The following is a 24,382-nucleotide window of genomic DNA, read 5'->3' as shown; positions in this document are numbered from 1 at the left end:
CTCATCACATAAGTGATTAGACTGATTAGATACTTTACTAGCCCCATCTCTGACCTGTTGCTTTGTAGCCTGCTTTGACATGCCTCATCTTTCCAGTGATTTTCTTTAGCTGTGCAGTGGTTGTGATTAAAAGACTTGGTCTGGGTGTCCAGCGCAGTACTCTATACTGCAGTGTAAGAGTCACACATTTGAAAATTAGGTACTGTGCTTCTAATTGCTGGTACATAGATTTTGTTTTAGCTGTAGTTCTATATATTCCTCATGACAAAGGGGAAATTCGGCTCTATACTGTCAGTGCACTTAGTGTGTGAGTAAATGTTGCTTGCAAGTTGTTCTGCTGAAATAGATGGAGATACATCATGAAGTTAGAATTGTATGTGACCACTCCCTGAAAATACAGCCTTGAAAAGAGGAAATGTTTCACTTACATATAAAAGATGAAGTAACAGTTGCATTCTCAGAAGTCATTAGCAGGATCTTGTGAGTAGTCCACGTGGGCTATCTGGTTCTCTGGTAAGTCCATCTTATTTCTACCTCATGTCTCTGGAATCTGCCTAGAGCCTGGTAGAAATGGGGCAAGACTGTTGTTTGCTTTGCTGTATAGGATCGCTGTTCTGCCCTTCCCAAGCATCTGAATTGTATGCGGAGAAAAACAAACAAACAACAACAACAACAAACACAAAACAAGAGTCTTTTGAAATTTCACTGAAGATTGGATGAAATTCAGTGTTGTAACAGTGAAACATGCTCTGTATTTCCTTTATAAATTCAGGCTTGCTGCTCTGTTACAAATCCAAGTTCAGAGTTAGGAAATGATGAGTCAGCTTCTGCAACAACAACAAAAAGTTGCTTATATGCCCAAATTTTCAAACAAGCAAAAGTAATGACTTGAACAACCAACTAGGTTAGGTAATGATTCACTTCTAGTAAAGTTTGCTTAGAAATGTTACAGTGCTTTAGGATGCTTTTCTGATGTTAGAAGATTTATGACCAACAACCAAGGAAAATCATTCTTTATATGCAATAGAAAACTGTTACTCTTCACTCACACTTACTTCTACTTTGTTCCTTCTGTAGGTGCCTATCTTGTGCCATACTTAATCTTGCTACTGATCATAGGGATTCCACTCTTTTTCTTGGAGCTTTCTGTGGGACAGAGAATCCGCCGAGGGAGTATTGGTGTATGGAATTATATCAGCCCTAAACTTGGAGGAATTGGGTTTGCAAGCTGTGTAGTAAGTTTTTTTTGTTTTGTTTTGTTTTTTTTTTTACCTTAATTCACTTCTGGTTTGTGTGATTTAGACTTTCTGTTTTCCTACAAGGAAAAACACTGACCTGTAGCTGGGCTATAAGGTCAATTTACACTGTTTAGGAACATCTTAAATTAGTACAGTAAAACTGTTTATATGGATGTACTTGTAAAACAAGTTAACTTGTATTTTGTGATTCTTTGGAGATTACGAACTTGGGAACAAATTAGACTTCTGAGGGGAAAAACAAGCCTGTGAAAATACATGTGTCATATGATAAATGCAGAGAAAAGCAAAAGTGTAAGAAGTCATGATTAAACAAAGTTTAGTAGAATAGTAGAATAACCCATTCAGTTCCTAGTCTGACTTATTTTAGTGAAAATTAAGTTGCATGTCTGACCCTCAGAAATCTACAAAGGTAATGTCAGCGAGTTTTTTTTTATTTTTGAATAAAAAAATGTAATTCATTAATCTAACCTTTTTTGATGTCTTTTTTTTTTTCTTTTTTTTTTCCTTTTTTTTTTCTTTTCTTTTCTTTCTTTTTTTTTTTTTTTCCTAATAGGTATGCTTCTTTGTGGCTCTGTACTACAATGTCATTATCGGATGGAGTCTGTTTTACTTTTCCCAGTCTTTTCAGCATCCATTACCATGGGACCAGTGTCCTCTTGTTAAAAATGCATCCCATACATGTAAGTCTGTTAGTGTTCTTTTTTATCACGCAAATATGAATCCACTCGGTAAGTAAATCCAAGTACTCCAGCTGAATTTCACTGGATTTCCATCAGGGCTTACTGGGAAAAATAACTAACTAACTAAATAATAATAATAAAAGAAATACATTGAGTTACTTTCTTAACTCTCTATTCTCATTTTGTCAGTCACATCAAGCTTGAGATTTTCAAACTAAAGAGAGAGAGAAAAAAAAAAAAGTACTTTAAACAGATATTTGTGGGAAAAATGTTATATGCAAATCCGGTATTACATTTTAATAAGAAAAAATACAACAAACTAATCGAAGACATTTGCAAAGGTTTTGGAAAAGAACATCACAGTCAACAGCATTTGCAATGAGTAATAAGATCAGTTTACTTAGTATGTCTCAGAAAAAAAAACATCAAACACAATTTCTCATAACTTCTTTTTGATTTTGATACTTCTTTTCAGGGTGAAAAATAAAGGTAGAAGAGATGTCTATCATTTTAGTATGGCATACATCCTGGCAACAAATAAGAGAGGTTGCACTACTAACAAAGCAGAAAATAGAAAAATGTAAACATCAATAAAATGCATATGGTTAAAGCACTTTTTTCTTTGTAGTTCAATAACAATAAGATTATTGATTTTTTTATTTGTTTTGTATTGTTGTTGTAATGTCTTGTATGGAAGTGTTATGCAATAGCATGAAAAGTTTCATATACTTTGATTTTGGTTATGATAATTGCACACATGGCATTTATCTTGTTATTGAAATATGAAATATTTATTTTCATTTATTTTTAAATCAGATTTTAAATTTTCATTTATTATATTTTGTATTCCTCTCCCCCTCCTTTAATGAATACCATAGCCATGGATATTTGAAAAGCTGTGCGATATTTTTAAATGGTCTTTGCAAGAGTTGCTTGCTTAAGTTGTTTGAAATAAATAAACAGTAATTGTGAATGTTGGCACTCATTTAAATCAGCTGTATTCCACAAGCATTGGACCACAAGACCACGTCTGAGCCACAGTTTTTTGTCTGTTTACATGTTCTTATCCTGCCCAAATGATAAGACAGATTTTTTCAGCCTCACTTCAGGAGAGGTCATTTAAACTAAGCTAAAACATAGAAAAGTATTACATTTGATATCATCCTGTCACTTCTGACAGTTTATTTTGGTGAAGATCTGATGCCTACTATATTTTTCTCTTGTTTTCTTTAATCACCTTCACTCAGGGCCTAGTTTCAAAAAAAAAAAAAAAAAAAAATTGTCAAATAAAAATAATTTATGAAAATGTCAAGCAAACACCCCCCCCCCCCCCTTTTTTTTTTAAGAATTATTTCTATTTCTTTGTATTATATACTGAAATGCAGAAAATTCCTTAAACTGATAAAATGAATAAGGCAGAACTGTAGTAGAGTAAAAATAAGTAACTGTTTGAATGCACAGGACCTTTCCTAAGAACACAGGTGTGTAGGAGCCTTTTTTTCTCTTTTCATCACTTTAATATTGCTGTGTTATTAACACAGAAATGTAATCTTATGGGTTAAAAATGAAATTCAAGTCTTTGCCTACAAAACTGGAAAATTATTTCTGCCTGGGACTTGTACTGATGATGTGCTGAGGAAGACCAAAACACCAAAAGAGTGTTTTAAAAGGTTATGTCCAGAACTTTCAATTGATAGTAGTTCTATTTTCTTTTACTCTTTGTGAATTCAGTTTCTCTGAAAGCATTGAAGACACGATTGCGAGTACTGGAAATTGAAATAACTTTGCAATGAACTGTTGGGAAAATACTTCTGTCCTGAACCAATCTTTACTTGCTTACATGTCTTGACAGTTGTGGAACCAGAGTGTGAAAAAAGTTCTGCGACAACCTATTACTGGTACAGAGAAGCACTGAATATTTCCAGCTCTCTGTCGGAGAGTGGGGGTTTAAATTGGAAGATGACTATCTGCCTGCTGGCAGCCTGGGTCATGGTATGCTTAGCCATGATCAAAGGCATTCAGTCTTCCGGCAAAGTGAGTATGCTGTTCACCTAAATGACAGAGTTTTGCTTTGAAACATTTAAGAGTTATTTCACTACGTTTTTGTTCACCTCGCCCTCTGTTCTCTCATAAAATATATAGGAGTAGGCTGGAAGCTGTGACTCACTCCACTATTTGTTTAATCTCTAGTCTCTTAGTAGTTAAGCATTAAAATGAACTGTAGTAATTTTCATGGGAACTGTAATTTAACAGGGACTGAGATCTGAAGAAAAATGATTTTGGTTCTCATCAACATAACTGTTGCAAGTAACTGCACCTTAGCCTTGTTGAACTGTTAATGCAGTGTGAGCTTGAGTGCTTCTGAATGTCTAGGGAATTAAGTTTCTGAGCATATCTGTAATGCTCAGCATGATTGCAGTTCACCTAGACCTTCAAAATTCCTTGTATTTGCTTTTTATTGCTACTGTCATGAGTATCCATGCTTCTGTCATTATCACAGCCAGGATTCTTGGTTGTTTCTTTGATTAATGACTGACCATCCCTTTGGATCTGAATATATCACTTTAACTTCTTTCCCATCCATCCAGCCAGACTGGGCAGTGAATGATTTGCTGAGATCTGTTCCTCCCAGAGGGATTTTCAGATGAGATTTACTGTTATTACTGTCACCTATTAATTATTTGCTAGTAGGTATTTTTGTGTTGAGCTGGAGCTGTCTTTGATCTCTTTGGTGTACTTTAATATATTTCAGTTACAGAAATGACTTTCAAGTTTAGCAATAGAATTGTTTTATTAAACTTTAAGGCAGAGAATAAATTTGATTTTCAGTGATGGAGAGTGAAAGATCATATTTGGTTACAAATTTTTTACTTCCTCTGATTATTAGATGAATGAGTCAATCACCATGCCAGAAATATGTTCTATTTGATGACACAGAAGCCCGGAAATGTTGACCTTCATATTAAACAGTAAAAAAAAAAAGCTTAATGTGTTGGGAATCATGCAGTGGTACACTTCTGGATTTTCAAGGCTCTGTGACATTTTCTCATCCAATAGTCAAAGCAATATTGGTTTATTGCTTTTATAGGTCAAACTAATGAGATCTTGAATGAGTTCCGCCGATCAGACAATATCCCCGGTGTTCCTTTTTATTTTTTTCTATGTATATATATATATATTTTTATGTGTGTGAATAAGCATTCCTTAGTGGTTTGACTCCACCTGTTGAATACTTTCCACTGACTGCTTCTTTTCTCTTTTTGTACTTAGAATGACTTTCTGTTCGTTCTCCATCTTTATCATATCATGTACTTGTATTAAAGTGCATTTGTAATGGGAAACATTTCTGAAACAGTTTCTGTCTTTCTCCTCATCTTATCCTTGACTTCTCAGAGTTTCCCTAGAAGGCTTACAATTTGTTATCAGTTAGTTAACATACTTGCAACTGTACTGTTTTCATACAGTATGGAATTTATTTGAGTACAGTCTTGTGATTTTGCTTAGTTTTTTCCAGGAGTGTGTTTTGTATATTTCTCTGTGAATGAATAGTTCTAAATTCAGCCATATGTACAAAAGATACTGAGTGTGAAACCATTGAAAATAATGTCGACTCATGTCATGTTAAATTTCTTTCTAATGTTTTTCAGATCATGTACTTTAGTTCCCTTTTTCCTTATGTGGTACTCTTGTGCTTTCTGGTCAGAGGACTGCTCCTTAACGGATCATGGGATGGAATTAGACACATGTTCACACCAAAGGTATGTTTATTTATTTATTTATTTATTTATTAAAGTGAATTTAAAGTTTCAGGGGCAATTTGACCATTTATGAGTGCCCTCAGATAAGAATATTTCCTTCATAAAAGATGAAAAATTTTTCTGTTTGCTTCAGTAGCAAAACTGGCATTGACCTCAGTGCCAAAGTATCAGTCCCTGAGGTCTATAAGGCTCCAAGTGTTTTAAATGTATGTGTGGAGTTACCTCCCTTACACGATAGTTTCCCAAACTCAGCTGCTTTTTCAGAGCTTTCAAACTGAAAGTGTTATGTAGGAATTAGGAGGTTTAGAAAACTTGATGAGTTGACCAAGGAATGAAAAGAGTAGTGCATTTTTAATCTTGTGATTCTCTGTAATTTAAATGCTTAATTCTGGGCTGTCACAGTGTTGACTACTACATAGATTTAAATAATTGATTTGTCATTTTTGAAAGGGTCTATTTATTTTAGAAATAAACTTCACTTGCTTTGCAGAGTTGTTGTTCTGTAGGAGCTTTCAGGCTGCTTAGGCAAATTTAGGGAAATCTGAGGAACAGAGAAAAGAAATGCTTATTGACTAAGAAGAGATCTATAGCAGAGATGGAATACAGACCTCTTGAATTTATAATCTGGTTCCTCTATGACAGTATTCTTTCTTTAACTAGAAATGTACCACTGCATACTAAAAAGGAATCAATACTGAAACTCCTCTTTAATATCCACCCTTCACCCTTTATTATTTCATCTTTCATGCAACATGAAGCTGCAGTTGATTCTCACTTTATAGTTTACTTCATTGTTTAATTATATGATTGTTTCAGATGTTAAGATAAACAATCTTTAAAGACTTTATCTGCCAATTTACAATTATTATTATCAAAATATTAGTTGTAGTAGATTAGACTACTCCTATAGCACCCTCTAGTGTAATGTCTCTAGCATGCCTCTGATACAAGTAGGTTGAAGTACACACAATAGCTACTTGAGCATTGAAATTATTAAAAAAAGTATATACATTTATCAGAAACAATTTTAGTATAATCAAACCCTTATTTTCAAATGTATTTTATTTTTGGGTGTGTACTTAGAAGACTGAGGAAGGTGTTTGTTATCTGCATACAACAATTGCAGATTTTTTCTCAGAAGATAGTCTTCTGTTGCTGGCATCTATTGATGCTTTTCAGTCTTACTGTTTTTAATAAGGTTTGAGTTGTAGAAAAGAAACAGTATTTGAAGAAGTAAGGTTTGTCATTGTTAAATGGACAGAGACACTGGGTCAACTCAAGAAGATGAAGTATTGAAGTATGCACTTCTTTTTTTTATGATTCAGAATTGAGGAGGATCTTAAATAGATATACTATGACTAATAACTTTAAACAAAGATGTTTCTTGAAGTGTGATCATCTGAAGAGCAATGGTTATGGAGTTAACATTTAAATTGAGGTACAGAGATTAGTTTTTCCTAGAACACATCACTCATTTAACTTCAGCTGGATGCTCTGAACTTCTTATAAGGGAGATTCTACTTGTTCACCATACAAATTCTGGTGGCCAAGTGTTTGTTTTATGTTACATTTTTGCTTTACATATTTGCATATAATAGAACTCCATATAAGCATGTGTATTTCATATTCAATTTGTTGCTTTTTGAATTTAAAAAAAAACAACAACAAAAATTCAGTGTACTTATTATTCAGTGCATTTATAAATGGGTTTGTGTTCCCAAAAGAAATCTTAATTCTAATGCCTGTCAGTACAACTACTGTAAAAATAAGGTGAGCAAGTACTATGAATTAAAAATGACAGGTATTTCCTCTGATTTCACAATGTAACTAGCTGCTATTTCAGTTATCACATAACTTCTGTATTATCTCATTATTGGGAACCTGCTGTATAGAGTATTTCACTTTAAGATTTATATTGTATAAATTAAATGGAAATTCTGGTCTGTAAGTGCATCCAACTTAAAGTGTTACACTCAGCTTTATCATAATGAAAGTATATCGGGGTACAGTGGGCTATTAGTATTTTACGATGTAGGTTGTCTTCATGTATTGTTTTGTTTTTTTTCAGTGGATTTCTTTGTGTGTGTGTGTGTGTGTGTGTGTGTGTGTAACAGAAATGCATGTTATAGCTGACATATATTGTATCTAATTTCAAACAGCTTGAAATAATGCTGGAGCCCAAGGTCTGGAGAGAAGCTGCTACTCAGGTGTTCTTTGCCTTAGGGCTTGGATTTGGTGGAGTCATTGCCTTTTCAAGCTACAACAAGAGAGACAACAACTGCCATTTTGATGCTGTACTGGTGTCCTTCATCAATTTTTTCACTTCTGTGCTGGCAACCTTGGTGGTGTTTGCAGTTCTGGGCTTCAAAGCCAATATCATAAATGAGAAATGTGTTATCCAGTATGAATATCAATTTTTTAATTATTATTTTTATGGTAAATTTCATTTATGAATGCACGTAGATCATCAAGTTTGATTTTTCTACTTTATTGTGTTTTACAGAAATTCAGAGAAGATCTTAACACTTTTGAAAGCTGGAAATCTGAGCCAAGATATGATTCCACATCATATAAATTTCTCAAGCATTACAGCAGAAGATTACAATTTAGTTTATGACATTATTCAGAAAGTTAAAGAAGAAGAGTTTAATTCTCTTGGTTTGAAATCTTGTCAAATTGAAGATGAGCTTGACAAGGTGAGAGAAATAAATACATCTTAAATAAAAATATTATGAAGAGGGAATATTTGCAAGCCTGAAATAGACTGAAATATACCTATCAGTATCAATATTCTTACCTATAGCAGTCTGTATGAAAGTATGATTCTGTTGAGGATCTCATCTATGCTCAGGTGAACACTTTTGGGTTTGACATCTTCACTGATTTCTAGAATGCTGAACTCCTGAAGAGATGATAAATTTTCGAAGTTCTGTTTGACTGCAGGCATTTTTCCAAATTCTAACTTGAGACGTATCTATTCAATGTCTCAATTATGTCTTTTAATGTCAAAATTATTTAATATTATTTTATATATATATCACTTCAGTGGAAACAAATATAGCTATTTACTTATTAGACATTTGTTTAATTAACATCATCCTGTTTTCAAATCTTTGTAATAAACTATATATTTAGAAAACATTTTTCTGACTTTATTACAAAGAGACTTTGAGTTTGAAGCACTGACCTGTGTGCAGTTGCACCAACATTGAAGCTAAGATATAAATTAGTGAATTAGGAATGAAAATGTTTTGTACTATTCCAGCCTTTTTAGTCTGAAACAAAGATACAGAAATGAAGTCCTTTATAAACTAATAGGAGGTACTACGGTGTATGTTGTAGCCATTTGATATAATAGCTCTGTGCAAAATTATCTGTAAAAGAGCAAAAAATTATGTTGTTAATAGAGCATGAAGTCAAAATGTCACTCTACTGTTTCTACTAAGACTACTGCCACTATCCATGAATTATAATGTGGATTTTTTTTCTGACAGGCCGTTCAAGGAACTGGTTTAGCTTTTATTGCCTTTACAGAAGCAATGACCCACTTTCCTGCTTCTCCTTTCTGGTCAGTCATGTTCTTCCTTATGTTGGTAAATTTGGGACTTGGAAGTATGTTTGGAACCATTGAAGGCATCATCACACCCATTGTTGATACTTTCAAAATTAGGAAAGAAATTCTTACTGGTGAGTTTCACAACCATTCTTTTTTTACCAAAACAGTATGCCAAAAATAGTAAGTCTTGGTTTTCTGATGTTAAACTTTTCAGTACTTACATTTAACAGATGAGAAAATCACTGTTCCAGACTGTATGTCCACACACATGCCTCTTAATATGTACGAGTAAAAACTTCTTCTGGATGCTATAAGAGCTGTAAAAGGGAACTTCAATTTAATAGAGAACTTCTGTTCAAACTTTCTTTACATTAAGTTCTTCTGAGCTCTTCTACAGTATTTTCCATCCAAGCCTGTCTCAGAAATAAAGGAAACAAAGCAAAAAGAAAGAATGAAAATATATTCCAAGTTACAATAAGTCATAACAATAAAAGCAAATTAAATCTTAATGTATTATGAAATGTTTATTATGTTAAAAATCCTCTCCATAAGAACATATTTTTCTCTGTTGAATGCGTAAAGGATCTCAAACAAGTTTGTTGGGTTTTTTTTTTTTCTCTTTTTAATGTCTAAATTATGTGAGTTATAAACTCTTCACATAGTTTTGATTATCTTGTAGCAGGTTTATTTTGTTTGTTTTATTTTAAGATAGAAAATCAGCATAAAATATGAAAAAGAGTTTCTGGAAATCTTCAGGAGAGTTGCAACTTGATCTGTTATGTACAAAATTGGATTTTTTAGGAACAAAAAGCAATAATATTTAAAAAAAAAACAACAAAAAAAAACCCCCAATCCTTTTGCTTTATCATTCTTTTCTGGATATATGGAAGAAAGAGTTAACTGCTGCCTGGTATAGCAGAATACTGTTTTTTTGTTGTTGTTGTTTTGTTGTTTTGTTTTTTTCCTAACTGTTGAGTATTAAGGTAGTATGTAACACATAATAATGCAAAACATGCTTTTTAAATTTTTATTTTATTTTAAATTAAAAATATTCACCAATTTTAATCAGCTTATTTTTTAGGGACAGCTAGTAACTAATGTGACATTTAGAAATCAGCTGTTTACCCTGGTATAATGGTGCATTTTGCAGTAACTCCTTGTTATGCCATATGAAAAAGAAATATTAAAGAACTGCTTTTCTCTGGTAGCATTTAATAATGTTATACATGTATGATCTTCAGTATTTAAGTCAGTTGTGCTCAAAGTATTACGATGTAGTGTAGTGTTTTTATAATTATAAAACTGGAATGCCTGGGTTAAGCTTCATACGGTATCATTGAGATTCAATAAAAATTATGCTTGCACTAGAGCTCATGTTTAGAAACCACAAATCATCAGATTTTATGGAAGTATGAATATACTTGCAACTTTTCACTATAGTTCTACTTCTCAGAGAAATCAACTAATGTGCTTAAAGTTATTGTGTGGAGTCAGTGTGTGTATATGCTGTTACCCATAGTGTACCTACCAGAGTGTAATTTTCAACTAAGGGTGCGGCTTTATTGTGCATAAGATGGTAAGACATAATGCGAGAACACAATGTAAAAAGGTTTTCTAAAATCACATACATACAGTTTTACTCAATTTATTTTTTTTTTTCTCTGAGTTGGTAATAAAAGTCAGTGTGATTAATGACAGTGACAATGGAGAGATTCTGCCTGTGTTGAAGAACGGTCATCTCACACCACAGTATTTAAGAAAAGCATCCTGATTTCCTTTCACTACTTTATTCAATAGCAAACAGTTGGAATTTGTACAATATACCATTAGCTTAAGTTCTCAGTGTGAGGAATAAAAGATACTTCAAGGAGAATTAGTCTTGCTAGAGCTCAGCATACAACTGATTTCATAGTTTATTGAATTTGACTTATTTTGTAGCTGCTTAAGCATTCAATCCCATTCTTGATGAAATTAGTTGGAAAAAATATATGTTTATTATGTAGGGGACTTAATGACTAAATAATATGATGCTCAGCTCACCAGTTTTCTTTGTTTTATTCTCATGGTCACATTAAGTGAAATGTTTAATGAGAAAAATCAATTGATTAATCTGTGCTGCTTAACAAGGGCTGCTCTAGTATGGCAGTTCCAATACTTACAATTTCATGACTTTTCTGTTGCATATGGAGTAGTTAGAGTTCTTTATATTCTCAAAATTTAGTCCAAAATAAGGAAAATGATCCAACTTTGATTAAACGAAATAATGCGTTAAATTACATCTTCACTATTTCAAACTCTCACCTCATTTCCTCTTTTTATGTGGAAAATTGTTATTACAACTCACATTTTTGTCCTTCATTCTAGTCATCTGCTGCTTGGTAGCATTTTTTATTGGCCTGGTCTTTGTACAGCGCTCTGGAAATTATTTTGTCACGATGTTTGATGACTACTCAGCTACTCTGCCCCTGCTTATTGTGGTCATTTTGGAGAACATTGCAGTTACCCGAATTTATGGAATAGAAAAGTAAGTTAAAGGAAATATATTTCCCTGTCCATATCACCATATCAAGAGTATTCATTACAATACTTATTACTGTTGTAATTCTATAGCACCAACTATTTGCTATGAACACATAAATTCAAAGATATCCTTCTTTCTAAGCTAAGTGTAAGATGAAATAGAAAAGCAAAACAAAATGAGCACAGCAGGAGTTAAGGATGAAAACAGGAATTTATTTTTGTGATTGTTTCTTGCTGGTCTGTGTGATTATAAAACTATTATTCTTGGTGTGGTAAAGGAGTCAAAGTGGGTCATTCTGGACTTGAATTGAGTCTTTAAAGAACAGGTTTGGAACAAAGCATAGTGAAACCTATAGAACAAATAGAGAAGAGAATGCAATAAAAGAATCAAAATTAGAGGTAGAAAGAAGGCTGGATGGGCAATTATCAGGAATTTATATATGTAAAGAACAGTAAGGACAGGATTTCAAGAGTCATAACAGTGATATAAGAAGAAAATCATTTCTCTAATGTTTCTACATCTTTTGACAGAAACTGAAAGAATGTGAGATTGGTGGCTTATAGAAAAAGATTAGTAGAGTGAAGAAGGTGATGAAAGACTTTGAAAATGAAGAGAACAGATTTATGTTCAATTAGGTGAAGAGCTGGGTAACATGGAAAGAAAAAACAATTTTAGAGGGCATAAACCATTTGTAAATTCAGCTTCATTTTAAGGGCGTATTTCACTGTGGTGTAAACAAAGAGTAGAATACCCCAAACTATGTGGTTGAAAATTTCTTTGAATGTTTATGTGACAGCAAGTTCACATATGTAACTGCTCTCAAAATGTATTTATTGCTATAAGGACTTTTTTCATGCACACATTTCAATAAGGATTAGGACCACAAGGGAATTAAAAGAGAATCAAGGCTTGTGCACACTCCAAAATAATTAGCTCTAAAAATATTCTCTTTTTCTACTGGCTCTGGGACATTGTATTCCATCAAGAATACAAAAATAGTTTTGTTCAGATCATAACTTGCAATTTTGAGGCACAAGGAGGCAGATGTAAAACTTCACAAACTTTTATTTCAGCTGTTAATACTATGCAAACCATAACTTATGTATAAAGATATTCTTTTACACTGCAATACACATATGGATTCAAAATTATTTTTGCAGAATCTGTAAGATATGTTATTTTCACATGTGCTTAGAAGTGATGACACATGCCTCAGCAAGCATTAAAAAGTTTTTTGTAAATTTCTGTAAACTATAGGTGAGTTTAAGCATCTTTCCAGTATGGTTTACAAGCTGCCCACGTGCTAAATTTAGCCTACTACATACTCCTATAAAGTCTTCTTTTGAGGAGGGGAGAGGAGGGCTAGTATCTTCTCTGGCCTGTCAGTTGCTCAAAAGCGTAGTCCTGCTGCTTTCTAATGCTCAGGTTGACAACAGGGCCAAGAAGGTGTAGGTGAATAGTAGCTATGGCTGGTGTTGGTCTGCTTTGGAAGCATCTGCTTTTTCTTCTACCTTCACAAAAACTGGAAAGGGTCATAGGCTATATCCATGACATCTGGCTTCATCTACAGCAGTAGGCGGTCTGGTCTGCCTCTGAAATCTCACCCTTTTCACTGCCTCGAGTACCTAAACTGCTCATGTAGTTTACCATTCATTGCAGAATAAGGCCATCTGTATGAGGCAGAAACAGAATTTTATGTTTGTCAGCCTCCATAAAAAAGACAGAAACAGAAAGAGAAGGATTCTTGTGTGAGTTGTGAGGTGAGGATGAGGGGCAGACTGATTTCTCAGCTCTTGTTTGCAGCCAGCTGTTGACATGGGATGGATGGCTAGATGTTCTTGGGAGAAGGAAGATGTCTCCCTTTGCATATGAATAGGGATTGTCCTCATTATCTTGCAACCTTTTCAACATGGATAAGGAGGTGCAGCTACCAAGACCATCCTCTCCTAAGCCATCTTTATGTATGTGATGAGTTTTCCAGCACTAATTTATCATTAAATGAGTTCAAATAATCTTGATATCAATTCTGTTTATAAAAAAAATTGGGTACCTCCATTGTCTGAACTGCTATTACACTTACCAAAGTCCTTAGGCAGCTACTTCATTGCAGAATTAGCATTCACTATTCAGAATTGAGAAGACTCAAGCACTAAGAATCTTTTCAGTAAAACATAATCTTTTGTAAAATGCAAGTTATATTTATGTATTTCCCATACCACTCATCCTTGTTAACAGAAGCAAATGGAAAGGAGCTTGGCTTTCCAATTCTGCTTTGATGTTTACTTCTACATGAAAGATTATTCTTCAGAAAATACATGGTAACGCACAGTATCATTTCAACTCACAAAGTGAGCCTGTGTTTCAAGGGAATAATTATAAATGTGATCCAATTGGTTAGTAAAATTACAAATATTTCACCATTTCTCTCTGCTCACCAAACATTGTTTTATTTAATGCACTTTAAGATGCCTCTAGTCTGAATTTTCTCTTCAGCAATCCAACATTGTGACTTGGATGAGACATTAAACTTGGAACCTAAACTTTTATTGACTAGAAGGGCATCAGACTCTATTTTAATGTATTAGTTACAGTGTATTATGTCTCAGTCTTCAGAGTTCAATAGCTAGTTTGCAGAGTCATTACACTGTGGAGTAATTTTTTGCTCAACTTTCCAGAACTGGTAATAAAGTTCTATTTTTTCAGGCCATCCAGTCAGCTACAGTACAGACATTTGTATACATACGTTTTATCAACTTGTCTATTCTTTCTAATTAAATGCTACCATTTATAGCATTTGAAACCTCTGTGGACAGAGTAACAGTGATCTTTTATTTCCTTCACAGGTTCATGGAGGATCTGAAAGATATGCTTGGATTTTCTCCAAGCCAGTATTATTACTACATGTGGAAGTACGTTTCACCTTTAGTACTGTTATGTTTGCTGGTAGCTAGTATTGTCCAAATGGGATTAAGTCCTCCTGGCTACAATGCATGGATTGAAGATACGGTATGTATATACTAGATGTCATCACAATCATAGTAATCAGATAAGAAGTATTTTGGAAGTATGTGGAGAAAACAAAAAAGCCACAAAAGTTTTCAATTATAAATTTAGTATCAGTATAAATAATGATATAGTGATTAACAATCTTTTAAATGTTGAAGTCATTCTTTTACATTAAAATATAACCACTTGACATAAATTTGTGCTTTTTTATATAAGTTTTAGTTTGTTGGTGCATGTTGGAGATGTTTTTAAGGGCAAGAGAAGTTGTTCACTTTCACTGAATTTGATATTATTGCAGAAAATTGTTGGTGACAGCACTGAAAAAATCATTTCAGATAGCCCATCGATTTTTTACATGGAACTAAATATTGAGATTAGCAGTGCATCTTTTCCTTTTTGGAGACAGGTAGTACCTGCTGTGCCTTATGTGGAACGTGGATTTTAATCTATACCATGATTGTCTTAAGCAAGTCCAATAAGTAGACTTTTGAATTCAGCATGCCTCCATATTGTGGGCTTGGGTTGCTCCTTTCCCTTCAAAAAATTAAATACTAATTATGTTGTTAGACAAACTGAGATTGTTGTCCATGCTTGGAGTAGAGAGGCATGCTTGTGGGGTAGAGTCACTGGCCCAGTAAATGAGTTACAGTTTACATGAAGTTTAGACAAAGCAGAACAATTCCATGAGATGATCTGAAACAGTCCTTGTCTACTCCAGCTGTTAGCATACCAAACAAAGGTTTAATTTGCAGGCATAGTTACAGATACCACTGCACACTGCTCTTCTGTTTTAAAGGATCAGGGAACTACAGGCAAATGTAGGAGAAGGCTGAATATGATTTGGGATCCACTTTAGTGCTGAGCATTTCAGAAACTTTGGGATGGCAGTTTGGCCCTGCTTCCTGGCAGGAAAATACCAGTCATCCATTCCAAGATTGTTCACCTTCAAAAACTGCAGTGATGCCTACACTGTGGATGCAAGATGACAAGTAGATGAGCACATATTTGAAAACTTCAGGCCTTAATGAGAACTGCAAATATGTTCTTTATAAAGTAAAAATGTATATGACCTTTTTCTCTTTGCATTCTTAGGCTACTGAAGAGTTCCACAGCTATCCAACATGGGGAATGATTGTCTGTATATCTCTGATTGTATTAGCCATACTGCCAGTCCCGATAGTCTTAATAGTGCGCCGCTGCAACCTTATTGATGACAGCTCTGGTAGCTTGGCATCTGTATCCTACAAAAGAGGCCGGATAATAAAGGAGCCTGTTAATCTGGAGGGAGATAATACAAGTCTAATTCATGGGAAGAGTCCAAGTGAAGTGCCATCTCCAAATTTTGGGAAAAACATATATCGAAAACAGACTGGATCACCAACTCTGGACACTGCTCCAAATGGACGCTATGGTATCGGATACTTAATGGCAGATATGCCTGATATGCCAGAATCTGACTTGTAATTGCAGAAAAAAGAAAATTCTCTGTTTGTTTCTCCTCTGATCATGGCTCCCCTAGGAGAGGCAGTCATATTCACATACTAAGGTACAATCTCAGGTGCTCCATAGTGACAGTCTTCAAGTCAATGTTATGACTGTCTGTACAGGCTGAGAAAACTCCCTTTGGATTAATTCTCTGAGTTTCATTTGCACTGAAAATAATAAATGGAAAATCAGTGGCAGCCTACTTCTGCCAGTGTAGCTGAGAATTGTTGTTGTTTTTTTTTTTTTTTCTGTTTGGTTTTTTTTTTTTTTTTTTTTTTTTTTTTTTAATTAATTTCCAATTTTAAAGCTTTCTATCACTGAAGCCCAGGTCCCACTCAAATAATGTAATATTTCTGAGGTAATATCACTGAAAATATATATTTTTTTCTGCTTCCAGATTAACACCCCAGTATTAAAAGTGAGCTCTGAAGAAGTTCACCAAACTTATGTTTGTGTACACATTTGTATATACCTTATGTAGATATGCTGTACTTATTTTGTTAGCAATGATAATTACCTAGGCTATTAGCTGAGTAAAAAACCTGCAAACTATTTTCTTATGTAATATCTGTATAGAGCAATAGTATTAGAAAAATCAAGGAGTAGACTTAAGGGAAGGCAAGAAAAGATTCCCTGTGTACTGGGGACTGCATAAACTGTATTAGCATACGAGGGCTGTTAAGAAAGCAATGCCTCCTATTCTATTATATTGGCTGATGACATCAGAAGTGGATGTTGGTGGTATGGCTGTAGTGGTTGAACCTTCCCACCAGTAATCCATTACATTTTGTTACCATATGACAGATAGCTGCTGAGGGGCAGTCTAACAATGACATCTGACGTGGAAGTGCATATGAAGTGAAGGTGTGTCACTGAAGTCCTTCATGGGAAAAAAAAAAAAAAATGGCTTGTATTGACCTTCATCAGAGCTTGCTGAACATTTATGGAGACCAAACAATGGATATAAGGATATGAGCACACTGAGGATGTGGGTGGTGTGTTTCAGGAATGGTGACAGTGACGTGAAAGGAAAGCCAGGTTTTGGATGGCCATGCACAAATATCATATCACAAAAAGAAGAGCGTAGATTACAACTAGGGAACTGCGTATGGAACTGAATATTAGCTCTAATGTGCTGGAAACGATGGCAGCAATATTGAAATATCACAAAGTTTTCACCAGATAAGTTCCACAAATGGTCACAGCAGAAAAACAAAAAAACAACAACAAAAAACCCAACCACCCAAAAAAACACTGTATTTAAATTTGTCAGGACCAAGGCTGAAGGTGACAGTGTCTTGGATCACATCACTACTGGTGATAAAATGTGGAATTGCTACTATAAGCTGGAGTCAAAGCAGCAGTCTATGGAACAGTGACATATAGCTTCATCAAAGAGAAAGTTTAAGACACAGCCTTCAACAGGTTAAGTGATGTGCACTGTCTTTTCTGATGGGAAAACAGTGATCCTTCTGGAATTCCTGGAACCCAGACAAACTGTAAATCCTGACCACTACATAATGACTCTGACTAAGCTGAAGTTTGCTTCCAAGGTCAGGACAGGAGAAGTTAACCTTTCTCTTGCAACGCAATAATGCCAGGCCCCACAACATTTTGAATACCACAGAGCACATTGCCAGTGTTGAATGGACCATCCCACCATACTCACTGCATAGTACAGATTTGGTGCCTTCTGACTTCCATCTTTTTAGGCTGATGAAATGGGGACTGTATGGGCAACAGTTTCCTAGAAATGATGATCACAGCAGCTGTGAAACAGTAAGCCATCTTCATTGGTACAGATTTTAACAAGCGTGGTACACAGGCTCTTGTTCATCGCTGGTGAAAATGCATAGCTAACATTGGTGACTATGTTCAAAAACAGTGTTCTGTAGCTCAGAATTTGCGCTGTCAATCAGATAGAGTTCTCTTTGCATCTGTTGTTGTTTCTGTGGAAATAAATAGGAGGCATTACTTTCAGAGCAACCTACGTATTTTGTGTAAAATATTTGTTTTTTCAGTGTGAAAACAATGTAAGAGTGAGTCACTCCAAGAATCTTAAGGATTGTGCAGATTCTGCATTTTTTTCTATACTGTGTGCCTAAAAAAGACCTTGATATTTATTGTGGTTATGAGATTACATATATATTATATTTATATAATATACTTGTAAATATGTATATTACTCTGTATGTAATCAAAAGTTGAAGCAAGATGGCTTTTTTTAATTAGTCTTCTTCTGTTCTTGCTTGTTTTATGCCAATAATTTTTTTCAGTCAGTAATTGCTAAGAACTGTATGCCACTACATTTTAACCTATGAATAAAGAAATTGACAAGGTATTTGTCTGTAATTTGCTTTGCCAATTATTAGAACATAGCACTGCTGAGACAATACCAGGCTAGGCTATCTGTAAGAACAACACCAATGGGAGGTGACTGAAGAAACTGAAAACAAAAATAGTAAGTGAGATTGCTCTCTTGTTATTAAACTACTGGACACGGACAAGGAATACAGCAGTCTGATGTATCACTGTGAACTGACATGATAGCAGATCGATAGTTTATTCCTTACCTCAGAAATCTTTGAAATTAGATGTAAATTCTGACTTCACTACCTATAACGAGCAGAGGACAGAACTTAGTTGCATTTTTCAGCATTGAATCAATAAACAAATTACTTCATTTGAGATAAATGCACATCTCTGAATCATAAACAGATAAGGATTTCTACTGCCTTATTTTTCATCTCTACGGCCTATAAGTTTCTGAGAGCAAAAGCTGAAACAGATTTTGTACATAGGTCTGAGTATTCTCTATCACATATTGCCTACCTCTTGACCTTTGGCAGGGTCTGGTTCAGAGAGCTCTCTTCACTGCTAGTGGCCCTGGAGATCTCTTCTTTTTTATTTTGTCTTTAGGATAATAAACCTGGATAACATTCTGCCTCTAAGCTGGAATGTCTTTTTGAAGAAGTCTCTAATAATTAAAATAGTAGGAATATTAGACTTAGTTCAGAGACTTTTAATTAAGAATAATAAAAGATACCTTAAATTACTATGCTTTTTATTTATTTATTTTTAACATTAGTCAAAAACTGTGCACATAAAGTAGTTTTTAATCTACACGGCAGTTTTTAGAAATGCAGGAAACTTGATGAACGCTTTTAAATGTTTAGTTATATTTTGTGGTTTCGGGGGAGAGAGTGTGTGTGTGGGGGGGGTGGGGTGGGGTGGGGGGGAAATTGGGGAGGAAATGAGGAAATGAAACATTTCAGCTGTTATTTACTTCTGTTGCCACTGGATGGTGCTCGCATTTCATATCTGTTGGAAAAATGGCACACGCATGAGTTTTTAAAAGGGGAGAATGCCATCCTCTTACTCCCTACCTTTGAGAATTACCATGGGGCCTTTGTCTCTTTCTAAAAGTCAGTACTTCACAAATCTTCTGTATCTTCAAATGGTTTCATGGGGTTTTTCAGGTTTTTGTTTGTTTGTTTGTTTTTTAATATCCAGGAATGAAAGATAAAACAAATTTTTAATGCTAGCAAAAACAGCACCATATCCCAGTGCCTAGTCTGAGTCTTGGAAGCAGGCAGCTCTGTGTTCCATTCTAAGTGCTGAAAGGCACAATATGGTAGCTGAAAACAAGGGGGAAGCAAGGGACACTGAGAAGGGACATCAGCTGATGGAGTGACTTGAACCAGTAACTTTTTCAAGAAAACTAGTACTGAGTTATCTAGTTATGTTATGTTTTAGCAGCAGTGCTACTTTTATGTCTTGGGCAGCTGTTTAAACTTTTTGGGAGTGAGGGTATAAAAGATACCTCACTCACTCTGACAGAAACCCTGTGCCTTTTGTCTCTGCTGTATCTTCATAACTTAATGCTGTGCAAACAAAAGTAGTATCTAAAACACTTATGTCTACAAATCAGCTTCAGTAGATAACTTGGCTGTCTGCCTTTTCCCAGTTAAGTACCTAGAATGGCAATGTGTGCTCCTATGCCATGATATTTATGTTGTTAACACAAATAAGGCATTCAGTGAAAAAATAGATGTCTTTTGATTTACTTCCTTATATAAATATATATATACATCTGTATGCGTGTGTGTGTGTTCACATATGTACATATATACATCCTTGTATGTGTGTGTATATATATAATATAAGTACATGAGAAGCTCTCTCATACCTAATTGAAAATAGAAAAATTGCTTTTAAGCGAGTCTAGTTGGTTTTCAGATTTTTTTATTCAAGCAAAAACGAAATACACACAAAGGAAAAGTCAGATTTGCAGTTCAAAGGACAAAAATTAAAAAGTGAAAAAGAAGAAATGAAATGAGAAGGAACAGTAATTGAATTTATTAAAAAAAAAATGAATACAAGAAAAATGGAAAAGATACTGCTGAAGTAAGGATAATTCAATGACCACACAAGTGTAAATTAAACGGGCAGTAAAAAACCGGAAATATAATGGAAAAGAAAGAAAACAAAACATTCAGAAAGAAAACAGGATTTGATGGCTATGTGGATTAGGATGCAATCTTGTCTGGTAGTTACAGCCTACAGTTAGATGCAGTTGTTGAAGAGATATACGAATCAAAGTTATTTGAAAGCATATTAGTGTATGAGAGGAGAGAGATGAGAAGCAAAACAGGACAGGAGAAGAAAGATTGGGGATATGTAAGAATCCATTTCCCTTTACGTACAGAAGTGTCTTTGACATACTTATCCACTTTTCATAAAGCATTTTGAGATGGTCTAGGGAAAGATGCCAAAGACATGTAGCTGTAAGGATAGGAAACAGCAGACTTAGCTGCATTAAATTGGTTTCAAATCACTCAAGAAATATATTGATTAGAATCTGGTAATAAATAAGGAATTGCTTACCCCTTTCTGAGGATCAAGGCTTGCTGAACTCTCCAAAGGAGACAGTTTCCAATTAGAGATACTTCCCTTACAGCTGCTAGGCCTCAATTGAGGTTAGGGAGAGACAGATCCTGAGTCCACACCTTCCAGTCACACAGGTGAACTGCTTCACTTGTGCTCCCAGGGCCGGCTATGTCCTTTCACCAGGTGCTCAATCACTGGTTCACGCCATGACTTAACAGATCCCATATAGCAGCCTTCCAAAATTATTTTGGAGACATGGCTATCAGGGTAAAATAGCAAAAAAACTGTATGATAAAGTTTGTTGTGAAAAACAATTACTTAAAAGCACAGAAAACTCATTGTATGAGGATATGAGGGTGCAAGGTGAAGAAATATGAGAGTTTGTGACTAAAATCTCTGATTTGGAGGCTGCAGTGTTACTGAGACTTAACATTAAAATCAATCTCCTGAGCATTTTCCTACTGTCAAGGATATGAATAGACCTAGTCATTACACATAGACTTGAAATTAGCCAAAACTCAGAACATCTAAATGATACGTGTTTTACTGCATAGCCCCTGGAATGGAAACCAAATACCTAGTCTCCAGATGCAATGCGTCTGGTCAGTAAAGTGTTCCAGAATTATAGATCTATAAATGAGCAACATTTCCTGTGGGGACTTAACTGTGACAGAAACCCTTGTTCTCAAAAAATGAGAAACTAAATCAAGCTAGAAAAACTGCCAGATCTAACAGGTGAGAAACATTTATGTCTGTGGTTCTTAGTGGAAACTTAACATTCAGCTAAAAAGTATATTTTAAATTGTAAATAGGGCTTGATAACATCTTAATCATGTTGACATGAATGGTATCCCTCTCTTTAGACAGAAAAAAAAAACCATAATCATGCTTACATGACTAGTATATACATGCTGGTATACACATGCTCATGAATATGTCCATATGCATACAAATTTATCTAAATTCAGCTACTTTCCTGGGAGAAAAGCAAAAGAGGAATAAAGTGATAAGTTAAGAATCTTTAGTCATCAAGAAGATTTATTTTCAAACAAGTTTAGGATTATTCCATGAAGAGATTTACAAATGGCAAACAGCTAAGTCATAGTGGCCCTAGATAAAGAGTGGGCTTCTGAATTCCAGAAATGAGAGGATTTTTGAGACACATTTAGAAGCTTCATGAAAAAGGTAAAATATTCTCTAGACATCAGACTCTCTAGGGTCAATTTAATAAGGCCTCCATATACATTGTAGAAATACCAGCATGAGGTTAGCATCTCACACAACTTAATCCTCACACAGTTAGAGGCTTCTTCTGATTTTCTTGATTCCTCTCTGCTGACCCAGGATTTATCAGGTTTTTCCCATATTCACCACAAATGCTGCACAAAATGTTGTGTTGGCGCAATGGATTTGGTAGTATGGAGACAAAGAAAAAGTGCTGAGAGCAGAAATTGCTAAACCTGCACTGTCACTAAAGAGATATAAGACATTTCAGTTTTAACCTTTAAAATATGCCATTCTATTTATGAAAACTTTGATGTGAACAAGAAAAAAATAGCAATAATATCCAGAGCAATAATAGCTCTGTATGAGTTTGATGTAATTGATTATTGTCAGGTAGCTGAAAATTACAAAACATGACATACAGATATGTATGATTGTATATCAATATAAAAGAGCTGGTTACTCTGATGTTTTCACAGTCATAGAAAAATAACAGGGTGGACTGCCTTTTGTTTCTGCTTTTGGGTAATTTTTTTTCTGCTGTTCTGTCTTTTCCCTTTTGCACAGTCACCAAACATCAGAAGACACTAGCAGTTTGGTGAAGTACCTAGAATTTGCAAAGCCCCATTAAAGAATATATCACACACACATAAATTATACTGTGATTATATGCACTGAATTTCTTAATTATCTTTGCAGTCTGAATACAGATTTGAGTCTATGCTGCTATGCTTGACTGGAAATGTTTGTGCTAATACTGCACAGATTAAAATGAATCTAGTCTGGATCACACACAGCCTGTGTACACTTACTGCATCTCTCTGGGATCTAATTCTCATTGTCTGAAATGCATCAATTTCAAGCATTTTGTCTGAGGGTTCTGTGATAACAAAAAGTAAAATGATGTGATACTGAATAAATCTAGCTCTTTGATGATGATGAGGAAGAGGCGGTTTTATCTTCCCACTCTCATTCTTTCCAACTTTGCCATTTATCAGACCTTCACAGAACAGAACCAAATCATTATCTCAACAGAACTTTTCAATTTTCATTTCACTTCATTTTCTTTGGGAAGTGAATTGAATTCATTCAGCATGGGATGAAATGAGTGAAAGCAAGAGGAAGGAGTGGACAGCTGGAGTGGAATATGAGATGGAGCTCTTTCTTCTGTTAATACCTAAATTAATGTAGCAGCACACTCTGTGACATTTACCCAAAACAAGCGTATGAGTTGATAATCTAGATTTTGCCCTAGAAAAAACAAAACAAAACAAAACAAAACAAAACAAAAACAGATCCACTGTATTGTTAATAAACCCATATTCTGTGTACATAAACTTTCAATGCATGTATTACTAAATGAGTTTAAAAGTTTATTCTTTTTGAGGAAGGTTAATAATCTTCCAGAATAAATTGTGAGGAAAATGTTAGTGCCTTATTGTACTTTGCATTTAATGAGAAAAGTATCATGTCAGTCATTTACATTTTAACCTTGCCTGCTTGCTGCTGTTGAAATGACTCAGTACATTTTCTTGTATTAATGTGTGCTTGATTGTGCTGCTGACCTCTCATTATCACTGTTGTAACACTGAATGGTGAATTTTATTTTACATAATATCATTGTCTAACTATTGGAACTCATTCCTTCAGATTCAATGCAAATATGTCTAAATCCTAAATCAGATCTTAGATATGACTCCTAACACAATTCCAAATTTTTATTAAGTTTTGACTGTTGTCTGGGGAAAATACTAGAAACTCAGCATGTGGTGTAACTGATTTTCAGAGGGTATGTCTGAAAATGAAGAAAGATGTATTATGAAAATATAACACTTCAGTGTCCGTACTGGATCTTTGCATAGTTATTCATATACTACAAAATGTGGAGAAGATATGATTTGAAGACGTAACGTCAGGAATAAAGGCAGAAGGGTTTGTGGCTATGGTTGACTCATCGGTTTCTTCAGATGTAAGTGTTTAAGAAAAATGGCAAGTATCATATT

At 34.6% G+C, this 24,382-nt stretch overlaps 1 protein-coding gene across 3 annotated transcripts in view; it reads left to right on the top strand.

Annotated features, from left to right (window-relative positions):
* SLC6A15 (solute carrier family 6 member 15) overlaps positions 1-18,606 on the top strand; it is a 35,273-nt gene extending 16,667 nt beyond the window's left edge. For 2 of the 3 annotated variants that reach the window (XM_015857692.3, XM_085537882.1), the window contains 10 exons: positions 1,078-1,235; positions 1,813-1,939; positions 3,792-3,973; positions 5,587-5,697; positions 7,857-8,098; positions 8,201-8,393; positions 9,192-9,384; positions 11,618-11,777; positions 14,618-14,780; positions 15,873-18,606. In XM_015857692.3, coding sequence (XP_015713178.2) covers positions 1,078-1,235; positions 1,813-1,939; positions 3,792-3,973; positions 5,587-5,697; positions 7,857-8,098; positions 8,201-8,393; positions 9,192-9,384; positions 11,618-11,777; positions 14,618-14,780; positions 15,873-16,244 — 1,901 coding nt within the window. In that variant the 3' untranslated portion in view covers positions 16,245-18,606. The remainder of the gene's footprint in view (positions 1-1,077; positions 1,236-1,812; positions 1,940-3,791; positions 3,974-5,586; positions 5,698-7,856; positions 8,099-8,200; positions 8,394-9,191; positions 9,385-11,617; positions 11,778-14,617; positions 14,781-15,872) is intronic. The other variant, XM_085537886.1, reaches the window with a different exon arrangement.
* The last annotated feature ends 5,776 nt before the right edge of the window (positions 18,607-24,382 follow it).

Source organism: Coturnix japonica, chromosome 1 (assembly GCF_054131305.1).
Source record: "Coturnix japonica strain WE chromosome 1, WE-NBRP24, whole genome shotgun sequence".
Lineage (NCBI taxonomy): Eukaryota > Metazoa > Chordata > Aves > Galliformes > Phasianidae > Coturnix > Coturnix japonica.
This window is presented reverse-complemented; position numbering and strand designations above follow the sequence as displayed.